This window comes from Mustela putorius, unplaced genomic scaffold (assembly GCF_011764305.1).
Source record: "Mustela putorius furo isolate JIRA1106 unplaced genomic scaffold, ASM1176430v1.1 tig00537227_pilon_pilon_pilon, whole genome shotgun sequence".
In the NCBI taxonomy this organism is placed as follows: Eukaryota; Metazoa; Chordata; class Mammalia; order Carnivora; family Mustelidae; genus Mustela; species Mustela putorius.
The window spans coordinates 29,683,115-29,701,567 of record NW_025422368.1 but is presented as its reverse complement, the minus strand read 5'-3'; the positions used below and the strand labels follow the sequence as shown (position 1 = coordinate 29,701,567).

Below are 18,453 nucleotides of genomic sequence, written 5' to 3'. Positions count from 1 at the left end.
CTTTTTTAATTAAGTACAGCAATGTGGCTATACAAACAGACTTTTTAAATACTAGAGCTAGTTTGAATTCAAGCTTTGTCACTACTGTGACCTTGGGCAAGTTATTGTTTCTTTAAACTTCCATTTTTTGCATCTGTAAAATGGGGATTAATTATAGAATCTATAGGGTTGTTGTGGGGATTTTAAAATGTGCACTGTCGCAAAGACTATAAAGTTGGGCTATCATTGTAATTTATAGGAGATAGGAGACAGGGGAAATTCAGATTGATAATAAGCGAAACTTTAAAGAAAAAATAATAGAAAAAGTCAAGGTTTTATTTTATAAAACATCATATGATGTAAGGGGCCTAAGAAGAGGTAAACTTGTTTTGTCAAGTCTGAGTCTACTCCTATTTCATGGGCCCACGGTAACTAGTCAAACCTTTGATATCTGGCACACAAAACACAAACAGGAAAAACCTTCCGTGTGCTTTCATAAAACAGTTTTCTATTTTAAAGCGATATACATTTTTTTGAAAAAAACCTCTGATACCCAATAGCTCTAAAAAACAACGCCCAGCGGCCGGGTTGCTGTTGTTCTAAAAGACAGAGTAATCTGGGGCGCAGGGATTACGCTCCCGGTGACTCCCGCTCCAGGCTGGGAAGCCTTCGGGCAAAGCCCTGGGGGCAGGACGCGGGTTTTTTTTTTTTTTTTTCCTCAATCGATCCCGGAACCTTTGTTGGGCGGGGTGAGGGCCGCGCGGGAGGGGCGTGAGGGAGGGGTCTGGCTCGCCCATCCCCCGAGCGCGCCGCGGGGCGGCTGGTGGGCGGCCGCGGAGGATGCGGAGGGGCGGCGACGCGGGCCCGACCCAGCCGGGGCGGCGGGGCTGGCGGGGCTGGCGGGGCGGGCGCCGCCCGAGGGGGTAGGGCGCGCGCGGGGGCGCGCCGGGCCGGGGAGGCGCGCTCCGGCCGCGCTCGCTCCGCGCTCCCCGCGCTCCCTCCGCTCGTCGCTCGCTCGCTCCCTCCTCCCTCGGCAGCCGCGGCGGCAGGCAGGAGAAGGCGGCGGCGGCGGCTGGGGATCAGACATGGCGGCGGATCTGAACCTGGAGTGGATCTGCTCCCTACCCCGCTCCTGGACTTACGGGATCACCAGGGGCGGCCGAGTCTTCTTCATCAAGTAAAGAGGGGCGCGGCGCGGGGGGCCCGGGCGGTGCGGGAGGCCGGCGGGAGGCGAGGAGGGCGCCGGGTGCGCGCCGCTCCAGCCCCTCCGGCTCCCCCGGAGCCCCCTCTCACGCCCGGTGTTTGCCCCTTTTCTCATCCCTGCAGCGAGGAGGCGAAGAGCACCACCTGGCTGCACCCCGTCACCGGCGAGGCCGTGGTTACCGGGCACCGGCGGCAGAGCGCAGGTAACGCTGAGCGCGGCCGGGCCCGAGCGGAGTTGGGCGCCGCCGGGAGGAGGCGGCAGCGCCCCGGCAGCCCGCCGCCCCGCGACCTACCCCCGGCCGCTGTCCCCGGGAGGCGGCGCGGTGGGGCGGAGGCCGGCGGGGGCGGCCGCAGGTACAGGGGCAGCGGGGGCCCCGCCGCCGGACTTCTCTGGAGTCTGAACGCTGCTCTCTCCTTCGCCTTTCATCGCCACTTGGAGAACGGAGCCCTCCTCCCGGGCCCCCTCCCCCTTCCCTACCTGGACCCCCGACGCCCCCAGGGTGGCCGACCCCCCCTCTCCCGGGAATTCGAGACCCCGGGTGCTTCCTCTCGCGGCTGCTCCTCAGTCCTTCCGCCAGCACCCCCGCGCCCGATCTCACCCCCTCTCAACCTTTAGGAAGTCCTTGCCCACTCCCCTCGGTGCAGCCCGGGACCCTGGCCCTCGTCCGCCGGGGTCAGGGTGTCCACATCGCCTCCCTGTTCCTCGGAGCTGCTTGTAGCCGTGCGGCTTCCTCCTCCCCTTAGGTGGGACTTGTAGGGAGGTGACTGAGGAGGAGGAGGAGAGGAGTTCGGGGGTGCTGCGAGCCTCTGTGTGACAGTAGCGCTCTCTCTCCTGCCGCCGGAGCCGCCGCCGGAGCCCGAGGACGTATTTGCAGCCGCAGCTGCCGGTCGGCGAGACTCTCGGTCCCCGGCAGCAGCCCAGAGGTTGCACAGACCGCCCGCAGGCGGTTGGGATGCGAGGGGGTGCCTCGCAGTTGGGCCCTCGTCGGAGAGGGTCGGCGGGGAGGCACATCTCCCCGGAGCCTGGGCCAGCTTGTTGCCATGCCGAGCAGGAGCTGAGCTGCAGAAAGGTGGACTGGAGCCTCCCGGCTGGTCTGGCTTTCTTTGGGCGCTCTTTGTTTACATTCGTGAAACTTGTTTGTCTTTGAAATGTAACATGTGTTCTCTCACTGGCCGGCCTCTGGGTCTCGTCCTGGGAGAGGCTCGAGAACCGTTCGGGCCGGAGGGGAGGCTGGCTTCAGCAGTCCTTCAGAGCTGCCCTCTGGGATACTTTCTCTCCAACTCTGAGATTCTGGGACTCTCTCAGAGGGGCCAGGATATGGAACAAGCCTGCCTTCTCTATTAAATTCTGGAGTTCACTGAAGTGACTAATTTCCAAATTTGCAAAAAGGTGGAGGAGGAAAGGGAAAGCAAGCATGGTGAGGTTACATTTTTAAGACATTTCTGACTAATACACTGTCATATTTCTTAACTCCCCTCTGCAGTCTCTGACTTCAATATGCACCTTAAAATGTTTTGCATATATATTTCAACTCTCATAAGGCCTTTTTGCCTTATGGATAATAAACTTATTTCACAAAGGACAATATGGTATTTAAATTATTTAGCCTAATCATCTTGTGGAATTATTTCATGCTTATTTTGGTTATGTGTGATATGAATTTGTATCCTGTTTACCCCCACAGATTTGAGAACATTCACACTACAGAGAAATTTTATTCTTTTTTTGATTTCACATTAATTTTTAAAACATGATTATCGTTTGGTTTGTTTTGTTTTTTTTCCTGGTTTGGTATGCTTTTGACTTTGTGGTTTTAGACACACATCCCTGGTTTTCATTTCAGATATTATGTTTAAATCGAAGCCATTTGTCATTTGCAATGTATAACATAGACAATGACAGTCATTCACCTGTAACTTCACACATTTAAGACTAATCTGTAGAAACATACATGTATAGAGTATGTGATATCAGAACTCTTGTCCGGTAATTAAATACTTGGGAAGTTCTTTCTCATCAGTGACACTTCCTGGATGGATTCATTTATGTAGCTGAAAGGTATGGTCTTAAATAAACACACTTATACCTAAGAAGAAGCAGGTGTTGCCTTTAATGCAGGGTTTGGTGGGTTTTTGGGGTTTTTTTTCTTTTTTTGGCCAGCCATCATGAGTATTTTACCTAGGATTAGAAGGCTTCCCTTGCTTTTTTTGGGATGCCAGAGAGTAGTAGTTCCTTTTCACTGATCATTAAAGTATATAATCATGTAAGATAATCTCTAATATTGTTCATTCTTTTCTGGTGGCTTTTAATTTGAATCTCCATTTTTCCAAAACTATTTTGTTCACTCTGAGTTTTGTTACCAATTCAACATCTTTTTTTTTTTTTTTTTAGAAATTTACATAATAAATGGAAATAGCTGATGATGAAAATGAATAAGTAAAATGGATTGAAACTTATTTTGCTATCCCATTGAAGTAATACTAACTGTAAAATGTATATTTTTTAGATTTGCCTACTGGCTGGGAAGAAGCATATACTTTTGAAGGTGCAAGATACTATATAAAGTGAGTTTTTTAATTATGATTTTTTTTTCTTGCTGATTTGAATGTTGTAATTAATCTTTAGTTGAGTAGTTGTATCTCTAGATATGCTCATAATTTTTTAAGGTCTATCAAATAATACTGACTTTATATAGTGTTGTAATTTTGAGAGAAGAGATAACACTCATAGTTTTCTTATGTTATTTGCCTGGACATACATGCATTTGGAAATTAGATCATTGATGGTCACAATTACATGTTTGGTCCTAGGTGATAGGGTATTACAGTATTTGGTCTTCAGCATGTTACCATATTTTTTTTCTTTTAAAGTGAATTCTGTTCATGTATATTTACCACAGCTGTTAATAAGAAGCAAAAGTGATGTGAAGCTAGGTTACAGTTGGATGAACAATGACAGAGTTGAAAGTAAAAACCAACAAATAAATACTAATTATTTCACAAACATCTGTTGGAGCATTGTAATTTGCCTTAGTTTATTTAAATATGTCTAAGTCTTTAAAATACAGATGTTTTATGGTTGGTTGTGATTGAATAAAAGGCTTTCACTAGAGCTTACAAAGGAGAGATGACCAGTCAGTCCTGACTTTTAATTCTAAAGACATTGAATTAATTTCTGTTCCGGGTTCACTTGGTGGTACTTGGAGACAAATACAATGCTTGAGGTCAACAGTATGCAGGAAAATTTTTTACCTCCCAGGGGGAAAATAAAAGTGGTTTTATCTTCATTTTAAATTAGAAACTATTAACTTAAGAGCTTGTTTTAAAATTTTTTCTTTAATTTTAAGGAACTGAAGCTTGAAAAGAATGCTTAAATAAAAGATTTGGTTGAGATGTCCATAGTTTATTAATAATAACAGATACCCAGCTAAAGCCACCTTTATTTCATTGGGCCCAATAAGTATTTTACTAAGTGATATTTTTAAGATCACACCATAATTGCATTAAATTATAATTACCTGTATAGTTTTAAAATTTTTCAGAATGATATTTATGTAAAATGTCAAAGACTATTTATATTGCATTTGGTTATAGAAAGAAGGAATGATTGCATTTGATATAGAAAGAAGGCAGAAGTAAGATCCAGGCATGGAGGATTTCATGCTGTGGTTCTTCTCTGGATAATTTTCAGTTACATCTTTAATTTGGAGATTGTGCTGTACATTATTAGATGGCCTAAAAAATAAAAGCATAAGTAAAGTGCAGCGTCACCAGGTTATTTTCCTAGTGGCTATTTTCATTCTGTATTAAAGTGAAGTTGTATTGTCAGGAAAAGGGCATTTTTTTGGAGGTAGTCTTGATATTTCTGAAGAAATTTTTTTTTATAGAGTTCATTTATTTTTATCCAGTAGTTTTACTGTACATTAAGGCTAGTTAATCTTATAAGAATAGGAGTAACACTAATTCTCAGCAATATTTTAATTCCTGTGAATGTGTACATTCTTAGATGAACGTTTATTCAATGGTAGAAAATGTTCTGTGTGGGCTGAAAATTTTTTATTTCAGAACTGAGCCTTTTGAAAGCCTGAATTTTGTTCTACTAGCCATTTTGATTAGATTTTTCTTTTATGTTGACTTAAACAAATTAGAATCTTCTTTGACTGTCATGCCCAAGTAAGTTTCTCAAGAAAATGAGGGCAATATTACAAAAGCTATAATAATTTTACTTTATTTCTGATGACGGTTTTAAATTACTGGGTTTTAATCGTGATATTAATAGTCAGCCAATAATTGTGTCTGAAAATAGTAGTAATTTATATTATGAAAGTAAAATTTGTTGTAGAATTGAGTATGATAGAGAAATATATCACTCATTAAACTTCTTGCAGTAAAATTATTGACAAGTGTATGATTTGCTGAATGGGAGGTGCTACTTTTTTTCTTTTTGAATGTATCAGACTAATTTCTTTTAAGATTAGTTAAATACTAATGTGGGTCATAATTTCCTAGAAATTTTTTGCTTACTTGTATATGAGCAATTAGGGATGCTTTTTCATTCTTATATGATAGGGGCACTACTTTTGTCTTAAATTTTGCAGTTTACCAAGAGCTTTTGCATATATTGCCATGTCTGAATCTCATTTTAAACGTGAAAGTGGTCAGAAGAATTACTATTTCCATTGTCACACCACATAATAAAACAACAGAAACATGCCTTTGGAATTTACAGGCTGCAAAGACAGCAAGATGAGAAACAGCAGGAACAGGAACTATATTTACAATGCTCAGAGAAGAAAGGATAGGAGTCTGAAGTAGGCAAGTGATTAATGTTGGTGGATGTATTTCTCATCATTGGTTCTTTCTTAGATGAAGAAAGGAGGTTATTGATCAAATTATAAGAAAGGATGTGATACAGTGAACAGGGTAGGTTTTGTTCTCATGGGAGGAGAGAAGATAGATCGATAAAAGACATGTTGACCCTCCTGCTATTCCTAATCTGGTGTTCCTGGGAGGTTCCCTTAGCAAGAAGAAGAACCTAAAGAACTTGAGTTTCTACTTTTGTGCCCAAAGGTACATGTAGCTCTCAGATTATTTCTCTTCTGAACAAATAGTGGTGGTGGTTCAAAATGGCACACTGCCAAAAAACTATTTTTGTATAATACTTTGGTATTGATCATTGAATCTGTGGTGGTGGTAAGGTGAAAGAGGATTGAAGTGGGGGTAAGTCGTAGTAGTTAGCTGTGTCTTGACCTTCTCAAAGACCTTGGAGCTCAGTCTTCATGCCTTTAAATTAGGCTGGCTGGAAATGGCAAGTTCTGAATTCCATCCCATTTTTAAATTACTCTCGATTTTATAATATTTTGGGAATTTGTAGTAGTCTACAAAATGATGAACTCAAGGGCCAAGAAGACATGTTACAGGAAATATGGAAAGATGCATAGCTTTCCTGTGGTGCCAACTATTTTAAACTTTGTATAGATAACCACAGATGAATATGAAGTGTGTAGTACTAGAGCTGTGTGTGCTTTCTTTCTGTTGCTGCGTGTTGTGCTTTGTAACATACCTTCCCTGGAGAGCTGCGTGGGAACGGTTAATAGTGCTCTTGTCAACACAGGACCTGATCAGAGTTAGAGTTGTATAGATTTGAATTGGACAATCAGTTCATAGAATTTTTGAAATTGGTTTCTTTTTTTTTTTTTTAAAGATTTTATTTATTTATTTGTCAGAGAGAGAGCGAGCGAGAGCGAGCATAGGCAGACAGAGTGGAAGGCAGAGTCAGAGGGAGAAGCAGGCTCCCTGCGGAGCAAGGAGCCCGATGTGGGACTCGATCCCAGGACGCTGGGACCATGACCTGAGCCGAAGGCAGCTGCTTAACCAACTGAGCCGCCCAGGCGTCCCTGAAATTGGTTTCTTAATAAAAGTTTACAATTAGGTAAAAGAATATATAATACAGAGAATATATTTTACTTTAAATGCATTTGTCCAAAACATGTTAATATTTGAAAATTATTTATCATAAAGATAAATAATTTTTTCTGACAAAAGTATTTTTCCTGTATACTTTTTTTTTTAAAGATTTTATTTATTTATTTGACAGAGAAAGAGAGAGAGAACAAGCACAAGCAGGGGGAGTGGCAGGTAGGGGAGAAGCATCCTCCCTACTGAGCAAGGAGCCTGATGTGGGGGGCTCTATCCCAGGACTCCAGGATCATGACCTGAGCCGAAGGCAGCTGCTTAACCGACTGAACCACCCAGGCACACTTTTTTTTTTTTTTAAAGATTTTATTTGTTTATTTGACAGACAGAGATCACAAGTAGGCAGAGAGGCAGGCAGAGAGAGAGAGAGGGAAGCAGGCTCCCCACTGAGCAGAGAGCCCAATGCGGGACTCGATCCCAGGACCCTGAGATCATGACCTGAACCGAAGGCAGTGGCTCAACCCACTGAGCCACCCTTTTTTCCTGTATACCTTAAGCTAGCCAGTTTAGAAATTATAGTGTCTGTATAAAAACACATAGATACAATATGTTAATTCATATTAACATATTCATAATAATTCATATTTATCTTTAGAAAGAATGCAGAAAATTATCAGTGGGTTTTATAATTTATGAAGTATAGCTTTAAATATCCAAATAATTTAGCTTATGAAATACAGAGATTAGTCTTAATATATTTGAAAGTTACAAAGCTTTCTGCTTACTCCTTGAAAATACTGTTTAATGACTCTGTAATGACAGGTCATGGTAGCTTAAAATGGATGTGTCATTGACTATCCCTTTGTGCTTCAAAGCTTTAAGACGGTTAACTTAAAGTAACAAGCAAATCTTAAAACAGTGCTCTCTGAGCAATGAGAAACTTTGTTCTGATTATTTAAAGGTCATTGTCTCATGCAGCAGAATTGGGAATCAAAAAGTCTTCGCAGGGTAATAAAAGTAGTGTGTAGATTTTGTGAGGTTATATTTTCATATTGCTTTTTTTCTTGACCTAAAATTTTAAGTTCTGAAAATTGAACTTTTTCTTGGATATGCAAATAGAGCAGTGTTTGATTTTTGACTAATGAAGTTTCTTTTCAGTATCTGCGATAGTCGGATCTAATGTGTGCTTGGAATTTCAAACCAACCTGCAGCGAGGGGAATTCTGGCTTGACATAGCCATTTAAGATTGCAAGTGAAGAAAAATATGTTGTTTCTTCATAGATAATCACATTTTGAACTATGAGCAGAGATAGGGAATATGACATAACTGCCACCAAGAATCTTAGAATGTATTACTATATATTTGATATTTAAAATTGGTGGGTGCATTAATACCCTAATATTATAATTGGGGATAGCCGTATAATGCTTAGAACAATTCATGGATATTATATTTCTTGTTTATATTCATAACTGTTTTAGATTATAATATATGATTCTTACATGCGTGAAGCAGTTTATGGTAATTCATTAGGTACAATGCAACTATGAACTATGATTTCAACCTTCAAGGAATTTCAAGGAAAAAACAGGCACTATGTTAAAAGAGGGAGGTGGTAGTCTGCCTGGGTGGCTCAGTTGGTTAAGCACCTGCCTTGGGCTCAGGTCATGATCCTGGAGTCCCAGGATCAAGTCCCATATCCCCCCTCCCTGCTCAGCAGGGAGTCTGTGTCTTCCTCTGCCTCTCTTTCATGCTCTCTGTCTCTCTCATTCTTTCTCTTTCTCAAATAAATAAATAAAATCTTAAAGGGAGCTGGTGGGGGAAACATGAACTTAGTCCTAGGTCCTAGGTCTTAAAAAAGGGTTTTGAGAACCCTTTTGTATTTCTTATATGTTTTTCCCCTCAATGTGGTAGACCGTTTTAGTTTTTTTAACTCTAAAAGCTCTGGTATGTATTTAGGAAGGGGCAAAATGAGCAGTAGAAAAGTAAAGAAATTGGTTAGAAGAGTGAAAGTTGGAGGCCCTGGAGACTGGGCAGATGTAAACATCCCTGTAGAGCCACCTTTATCCAGGAGAAATAAAGGGTTTCTTAGCATTTGTTGATGAATGTACCTCTCCCGTGACCTTTTTACTTTTCTATAACAGCTCGGTGTAATTTGTAAAGTTACATGTATATATGTATATGTGAATTGGAGTTAATGGGGTAAAAAAAAAGATCCTAGTTGTCTGTCAGAGTGTCACAAGAAAGCCCGGGAGGAAGAGTCAAATGAAGCCAGGCGGTCCGGGAGAGGCTTAAAGGAAGATGTGGGAGTTGAGCTAGATTTAAGTGTATAGACGGAATTCCGATGGGTTGATAATAAATGGCTGGTAGGATAAATTGGTGAGGCTGGGTAGGTGTTTAATGTATGTGATTACTAGTGAGAACTACGTGTTGGTGAGTGATGTCAACACAGAAAACACTGGGATGCTGTTTGGAGCTGTATTGTGTCAGGCCTTGGAATGTCAGGCTGAGATGTTTATTTTTCTAGCTTGCTGTTGCAGTTTTTTTGGGATATAGCATTATCGTGTTAAGTGAAGGTTTTAATATAGGCAGGATGGATTAGAAAGGGGCAAACCTGGAATCCAGGAGACCAGTGCTAGATCTGTTGCTATAGTAATCTGAGAGTTGGTTGTACCAAGTTGGTAGTAGCAGGAATGGAAAGGAAGGCCATTGATCAATGATATTAAAGAGGAGTTGACAGGCTTTAGGAGTCTTGCTGAGCTAGGAGGTTGACAGAAAAAGAGGTCAAAAACCACTCAAAGCCTTTGTGACTGAGAGGCTGTAAGATTGATTGGTTCCCTTGACCAGAATAAGGGAGTAGGTGGGGGGGAGGGGAGAACTCTGGGTGGAAGTGTTGATCATGTGCTAGTCTCTGAGCTGGTTGAGAGGACATAGCATTTTAGGTGGCTAAAATTGGCCTTTCCAAAGAACTCCCCCAACAATAGCTTCTGTTTCTTCTTCACAAACAAGAAACACAACCCACTCTCCCTAGAAAATCCTGTTTCAGTTACCTAGTTAACTAGACTATACATGTTGTACAGAAATGTTGTGTTGGTCCCATTCATTTAGCAAGTTCTTAGAGAGTATTTTGTGCATGCCAGGTGCTATAGGCTTTGTGAAGGACAGACATGAACCTTGCTCTTAAGGAGCATACCGTTATTTTGTGGGAGAGACCATAATAAAATAATCACCAAGTACATAGTCGTAGACTGTAATAAACTCTGGGAAGTATGCAGGCCGCTTTAACCAGATACAGTGAGCAGACTTGGTGCAACATGAGGGTTACTAGAAGAGGACTTTCTCACAAACGTGAGGAATAAGTCTGCTTCTGAAAGTTCAGTGGTGGAATTCCCAGAGTGGATCAGAACAAAGTAGTACAAAATCATCTGAAAAATGAAGAATAAGTAGCATCTGGGGCTTGCAACTGGACCATAACCTGAGGGAAAGTTCTGCTGTATCTGAAGACTTGGGGTGGGATTGGTATGGTTTGGAAATTGAGTAAAAGGAGAAAAACTGCAGGAGGAAGTTATCCTCCACTAAATAATAGAGAATAAGGCTTCACCAGCTGGTTTTGATGATTATTTCAGTCCCAGTGGCAGGGTCTTCCCATTAGTTGTTCACAGATACATTCTGATTCTCTTGACACGTTTTGAACCCCTATGTGTGCCTTAGTGATTGAGATCTATCACTAAACAAAATAGACCAGAAAACTGTCCTTCTGTGGAATGGGACGGGTGGGGGACAGAATATCAAAGTAAGCTTTAGTAAATAAGTACTTTTTATAATATGTATGAATATGCAAATGCTGTAAGAAGATAACGGAACAGGTTTCAGTGTATCACGAGAGGAATGATGAGGAATGAGTATGGGAAGAAAGTTGAAATCAGAGAAGTTAACGGGTCGTTGTTTGGGGATGTCTCTGGTTGGTGTAATTGGCAGTTACTTAGGGAAGTAGGGTGCCCCTGCAGGTCTCAGCAGAGGAGGCCCGTGATCCGGCTTCACCCTTTGAAAGGGTCATTCTGACTACTGTGCTATGAGGAAATTTTGGGGAGCTAACGGAGCCCTTCTAGAGCAAATTCTGGTCCCTGTCAGATTCTCTCCTTATATTTTTCGTTCTTAGCATTTAACAAGATGATGATTAAATATTGAATTGTATAATTACCATGTTTCTTTTAAGCTGCCAGTGATTATCAGTTACCATTTATTTAGTAGCAGCTTTCCAGGGGGAAAAGAGAGCGCCACGACCATATTAAATAAACCTCTCCATCCTTATTTCAGAAACCCTATATTTAAAAAGTACATGTTAGAATCAAAGCAGTGCTTGTTAAATACCTGTATGATTATATGGTAAGTAAGTTTCATGAAAAGCAGTCTTGTTCACTGCTGTATTTTTAGTCTTATGGCCTAAGCCCTCTCATAGTAGTTCCTCAGTAAATATTTGTTGATTGAACTTTGATGATGACAGTCAGTCTAAGTCTGTGCTTGCCTCCTTGTGAAATTTAGATATTCTCTCCATGTGACATTTATCCCAACAAGAATTAGTAAATCATCTGTGCATTTGCTTTTTGTGATTCTTGGTGAAACAGAAAGGATCTGCTTAGAGGCCTGATTGTAAACCTGATCCATGACAAAGCCAAGATAATGCAGGAACCTGAGATGCCTCTCAGAAGGCAGCTGAAATCTAGATTTTGCCCCAGCCTTGGCATTCCCATTTAGAAACTTTCACAGTTCAGGCCCATATGGCTTCTAGGGAGCAGGGGAGATCTTGAGGTCTATGCTGTTCTCCTAGTATGGGTAAAGTGAATGTAGACCAAATCTTTAATACACAGACATCAGTGGATCCTAGAAACCTGAGAGACCTACAGAGTGGTCCTTAGGAGGTACAGATGATGGAAGTTTTAGAGCCAGTTGGAGAACTCCTTGGTCACTTAGGAGTAGCCTCTCAGCTATTTGGGAATTATTCTCCACATGGCCAGTAACTTCAGAAGCACTCAACTCTTTGAAGTCATGATAGTCTTTATGTTTCCCACATTCGGCACATAATAGACAATTAGATGTTCGAAATGAAGATCTGTTACAAATTGTAAAAAAAAAAAAAAAAGCAAGTCTTTATCCAAATTTGGACATCCCAGGGCATTTTTCCACTTTTCACTTGTCATCTAGTCAGGATTCTTATTGTTGCAAATGTCAGTGACCCAAAGCCAATAGTATAAGGAAAAGCAAACTATTTTCCACATTAACTCCAGGAGTGATACAAATGAATTCTTTAAAGCTCTTACCTTTTTTCACTTTGAAAAGCTTCTTTCCACTTAGCCAGAAAAATTGTGCTTCAGGCCCAAATTATAGCCTTTCAGTTTTTTTTAACCCAAAAGGTAAGGTTTTTTATCCATTACCAAATTAAAAAAAAAAATCTTGGACAGGACTTTGACCACCTTAGATCACGTGCCCATTTCCTGGAGCAAAGACTGGCCCTCTGGTCTTCAGTAATTTTCTGTCCTTGGCTGCAGCCAAAATTACCGTTGGCAAGCCTCTCCGAAACCATGTGATTAGAGAGAAAGGTCCAATTCACCATAGGAAACCAGGGTGTGAAAGACTGACAAGATCAGAGGTCTGCTCCTTCTCCCTTATATAGTGCAACGTTTGCAGAGCCAGGAAGGCAGTGAGCCTGAGCATCTGCAGAATTCCAAGAAGTGAGAGTGTCAGTGATCATCAGGGAAGCTTTAAGCCATACCTTGCAGAGGGAGTAATTGAAAAGGTAAGCAGGATGGGTTAGGCCTAGATCTGGGAGAATGGAGTGCAAGTGTTGAATTCAGAAAAAGACACAGTAAAAAACAAGCTTACTGGCTGTCGTGAGCAAAGGGGATTGGGGAAAAATCACCCAGTCTCTACAGAATTCCTAGATTTGGAATTATTGGGAAAGAATGTGACCTTTTTAAAAGGTTTAGTACCTTAACATTTTGCCAAGTTTCACTGTAGAAGATTTGTACACATTTATGTTCTCTCCTGCAGTATGTGAGAGTGTATGGAAGTGCCCCCATTTATCCCTCACCTGCAGTTAACACACTTGATTGGACAGAGGAAATTTAAAGGTAACTGACAGAGAATCTACATGGATTGTTGTTAGTGATACAGATGGTTTAGAACAGGGATTAGTTTTCCAGTTATTTTTTGCTATATAACCAACCACCCCAAATCTTAGTAGCTTAAAACAGTAATGATTTATAGTTTCTCCTTCCTCTGGGTGACTGGGTCAGCAATACCATTCTTCTCTTCTTGGTGTGGTATAACTGAGGTCACACGTGCAGACACATTCAGCTGGAATTAGGTTGTGGCTGGAATATCCAGTGTCTCTCTCCTCCTGGCCTCTCATCACTTACTGGTTTATCTAGAATTTCTTTATAATATGAGTATTATAACATGGCTGGCTTATTTTATTTTATTTTGTTTTTTAAGATTTTATTTATTTGACAGAGACATAGAGAGAGGGAACACAAGCAGGGGAAGTGGGAGAGGGAGAAGCAGTCTTCCTGCTAAGCAGGGAGCCCGAGGCCGGGCTCGATCCCAGGATCCTGGGATCATGACCAGAGCCCAAGCCAGACACTTAACAACTGAGCCACCTAGGTGCCCTTATTTTATTTTATTTTATTTTATTTTATTTTATTTTGAGAGAGAGAGAGAATGAGAACATGTGAGTGTGTGCACGAGCTGAGGGGAGGGGCAGAGAGAGAGCGAGCGAGCATGCTCGGCATGGAACCTGTTATGAGATCATGACCTGAGCCAGAATCAAGAGTTGGACCCTTAACCGCCTAACCACCCAGGTGCTTCATGGCAGCTGGTTTCTAAAGGGGATCTTTTCAAGAGGACAAGCCCTCATGTTCAAGCACTTAGAAACATTTGCGTACATCGTGCTTGCTCATGTCCTGTTGGTCAAAGCAAGTCACAAACCAAAACCAAAATCAAAAGTGTGAGAGAGGACTAGACAAGCCTGTGACTGCAGTAGGTATGGTCATTGCAGATCATTGATGTAATAGATTACCAGAGATGGAAGTACAATTAGGATTGTAGCTTTTAAGTGATGAGCAATGGCACTTTGAAGCACTGTTTTGGAACTCCTGGATCAGTAGGAAAGCCTATTACACTAAGCTAGTGATATTTGTAAGGGCTTAGCTGAGGAGGTGGGTATACTGGTTGTATTTACCATCTTTTAATGTCTGTGAATTTATATCATAAAGCTATAAATCTAAAAAATTAAAGCAATTCACAAGCTTGTGTGTGAGGCTGAATCGTTTAAAAACATTTAAGTGCTTGAGTAAATTGAGTCTTAAGCTTTTGTTCATCCTTGTTTCATATTGACAATTAATACAGTTGGTATAGTATAAGATAATGATAGGTAGATACAGATGCCTCACCTATATGTGTTTGCATGTGGGTTTGTGTGGGGGGAGATTGTAAGTGCTTGTCTGAGTTGTCAACTTGACCTCTTCGGACTAATTATCAGGGGCAGTATTTCCAAGTAAGCACTATAGCACTCTGCATTCTAAGGGAGACTTAAAGGAAACTGTTATTCCTCTGATATGGTGTGCAGAGTCTCCATTTATACTTCTCCCTCCCACCCTGTAGTGTACTTCCTTTTCTTTGTATTCACGTGTGATATATAGGCAAAATTGAGATTGTACTTAAAAATGAGATTATACTATACGTACTTTCTACTTAATAAATATCTTGGGTCTTTTCATATTAGTAGGTATTAATTCAGCACTGTTCTTTCAGTAGCTACAAAATATACTTTGATTATTTGGCCATACCCCTATTGTTGGACACTTAGGTTTTTAATTTTTTTTTCTCAATTTCTACAAGTGTGTAGTGAACATACTCATATTTAAACTTTGTGGTTATTTGCAGTTATTTTTAGAAAATGTTTGTTAAGTGGGAAATAGCCGGATTAGGCTATGTGTGTATTTTAGCTTTTGATAAATACTGTAAAATCCTGCTGTACATCATAAATAGGGTCTGAATATTGAAATTATTAAAATGCATGCTTCAAAATTAATGAAAAACCACTGTTTTTCACTAAGTCCATGGAGTCATACAAAAAATAAGAAAGTGATAAAATGTGGACACTTTGTGCCAAACTGACTGCATAATGCATTAGAAAGCCCCAAGCACGAGTACGTCCCATTCCTGAATGCCTTTGGGAATTGGGAGTTGGGCCATCTACTGGGGCCATCTGATAGTCACATCCAAATGAATGGTTTTACTACTCGTGGTTTACAGTTAGTCCAACGCTCCTCCAAAAAGTTTTTATCATTTCTCCTCACACCAGGCAGTGTATGGGATTATTCTGTCTCTTATTCGTGCCAGGATTTGGTATTACCAGACTTAAGGTTTCGGCTAATCTAATGGACAAAATGGTATCTTGCTTGAATTTGTATGTTCTTGGTTTTGGCTATGCTTGGCATCTTTTCCTTGATTTGTTGACAGTTTGAATGTCTTTTGTAAATTGCCTCTTCTGTGTATTTTTTCTTTTTTTTCTGTTCTGTCATATATTTATTTATATTTTTGATGTCTGAGCCAGTTAGCTTAGTAGAGATCTCCAAAATATTTTGGTCGTGTACTCTACAGGTAAAAAGTTTTTGATTGTACACCCCATTGTATATTTATAAATTATATACGTATTGCTGTCAGTTCAGCTTATTTTTCTTATGATTTGAAAGTTAATGTACATAGGGGTGCTAAATATTGTTTCCCAAAACCCAGTGGACGTCTCATGTGTATCCACCTAGAAAACCACAAGTTCAGAGCACAATGAGAGTTAGGCCCTTTATCAACCAGTTAGATTTGCCAAGAGGAATGTGCTGCTTTCTGTGACCACTGTGGATATAACTTGTAGATCTATGGGCAGTTAATACTCTATAGAAGTAGAAAGTAGCATGGACCAGACCTTGGCTCTATTACTTCTCTTAGCCATATTTGAGAAAATTTCTTAATCCTGTTTTGTACCAGTTCCTTCTTACCTTACCTGTTACATAGGCCTATGATGTTATTAGGTAATTTATGTAAACTTTGAAAAGCTGTAAAACTTGGGATAGGTGCGAAATACATGGATGTTTATTTTTTAAATTTTAATTCACATGGATATTTGTGTAAGTTCATAACATTGGGTAAATAGAGAATACGTTTCAGTGTTATTTATGCTGGGAAGCAACTTAAGATGCATGATCTACTAATAGTGGTTCAGAAACATCATTTTAAGTGTTCATCCTGGGTAGATTTTAAACCCCTTGAAGGTAGGAACTTCACCAACATTTCCTAATATGTGTAATAAAAAGTGTTAGGGATGGTATAGTGTACATTTAAAATATCCATATTTGGTTTATTAAAATGTTGTGTTCTACTTAGGAAAGCTCTGTGATTTAGGAATTAGAAATCAGTTTATTTGTGAAGTGCCTGGTGGCACAAAGGAAGACTTTCTTTAAAGAGTAAGTAGCTATTGTCCAGGGCTACAGATAAAAAAAGCAGGACCTAGCTTGAATATATTCTCGGTAATGAAGAATTTAAGACACTGTAACATTAGGAACTCTCACATAGGCAAGCAGAAATGAATTAAAAGGACAGAATGGTAAAGACAGTATATAATATAGTATGCGCAGGAGTGACTGAAAAGGCAATTTTGAATATAGATGTTGCTGTTTTTTAAAAATATTTTTAATGAATTTTTTTCAAAAAATGATTTTAGCTGTAGAATAAATTATCTGTAGAAAAGCACGGATGAAGGATGTAGAAGTAAAAGAACTAAAATCCTTGTCATTAATAAAAAGGAAATAAAAAATTGGGATCAGGGATGCCTGGGTGGCTCAGTTGGTTAAGCGGCTGCCCTCGGCTCAGGTCATGATCCCACCGTCCTGGGATCGAGTCCCGCATCGGGCTCCTTGATTGGCAGGGAGTCTGCTTCTCCCTCTGCCTGCCACTCTGTCTGCCTGTGCTCACTCTGGTTTCTTTTTCTATGACAGATAAATAAATAAAATCTTTAAAAAAAAAAATTGGCATCACACCTGTGTAAATGTTAGGTTTGAAATATTTAAAATGTATTAATACTCAGGCTCTGCAAAGGTACTGGAAAACAGGCGCTCTCAGGCACGCACTGTTGGCTGGCACAGGCCAAGCCCATGGCCAGGAGTGGCTGGAGTAGGCTGGGACTAAGAACTGTGGGCGGGGAGCCAAGCAAGGTCACATTCTTTCTGAACTCTTTCCTCTCCCTCCCTCTTGCTTGATTCTCAGAACAACCCCACAGGGTAGAAAGCAGGACAGGCCTGGTCCAGTTCAAGTCACTAAACCTTTTATGCTTACCCAGATGAATTGGGGGGAGGGGGAGCAGGTAGAATGTGTACTTATTATATCTATTTTCAAAAACTTAGTACTTAAAATTTTGGAGGAGATAAGAGACAGTAGGCAGACAAGAAATGAAATCCTTACTGAACTTGGAAGAATAGGTAAGTTTCTCAGAAACTATTCACACTGAGAAGTTTCTGTATTTCAGAAAAGAATGATAAAAGGACAAGGAAATCAACTACTTACTTCTTTCTTTCACAGAGGACTCCCAGGTCATTTTGAACATTTACCTAATAATCCCGAGTTTTACAGTGTCAGATCAGCCTTGCTGTTCTAATATGAATGATTATCAGTTCATCTGCTATTCCTTTCTCAGTGGGGCTGCAAAAGAAACTCTAAGTTGAAAATAAGGAGAAATATTGGTAGGAGAAGTAAAATCCTTTGATGGGGTTCTAAATCCTTTTTGTATATAACAGTTCCTGCCTAGTCTACTTTTAAAGCTCATTGTAGAAAACCCTGAAATTAGAATATTGCACAATTTTTGGCTTCAGTTCCTCAAAAACCTGAAAAGAGATGTAATAGATTATCTCAGTTGAATAGTTATGCTTAATTATTCTTATGTATCAGTTATTGCTGTATAACAGCTATCTAAAAATTTAGTGGCTTAAGACAATAACTGTATATTATATTATTTTTGCACATATTCCTCTGTTGGCTGAGCAATTCATCTTGCTGCTGTTGGATTTACTCTTAGCTGTGGGTCAGGTAGGAAATTTTGCTGATTTTGACTGGTCTAGGGTGGTGGGAATGACTGGGCTATCTTTTGTTGCTCTCACATCCTCCAGTAGGCTTGCCCAGGCTTGCCTTTGTGGTAAAGGCAAGTTCCAGGTGAGCGAGCAGAGTATGCCAGGTTTCCTGAGGCCTGGGCTCAGAATTGGGACAGTGTCACTTCCACTGCTTTCTTTTGGCCAAAGAAAGTCACAAAG

The 18,453-nt window shown here is 40.6% G+C and overlaps 1 protein-coding gene across 13 annotated transcripts in view; it reads left to right on the top strand.

Moving 5' to 3' along the window:
* The first annotated feature begins 904 nt into the window (after positions 1 to 904).
* The window catches only part of PLEKHA5 (pleckstrin homology domain containing A5), a 242,278-nt gene continuing 224,729 nt past the window's right edge, over positions 905 to 18,453 (top strand). For 6 of the 13 annotated variants that reach the window (XM_045073128.1, XM_045073127.1, XM_045073130.1 and 3 more), the window contains exons 1-3: positions 919 to 1,156; positions 1,306 to 1,385; positions 3,690 to 3,747. In XM_045073128.1, coding sequence (XP_044929063.1) covers positions 1,065 to 1,156; positions 1,306 to 1,385; positions 3,690 to 3,747 — 230 coding nt within the window. In that variant the 5' untranslated portion in view covers positions 919 to 1,064. Of the gene's footprint in view, positions 1,157 to 1,305; positions 1,386 to 3,689; positions 3,748 to 18,453 lie in introns of all 13 variants that reach the window. The other 7 variants (XM_045073131.1, XM_045073133.1, XM_045073132.1 and 4 more) reach the window with 5 other exon arrangements.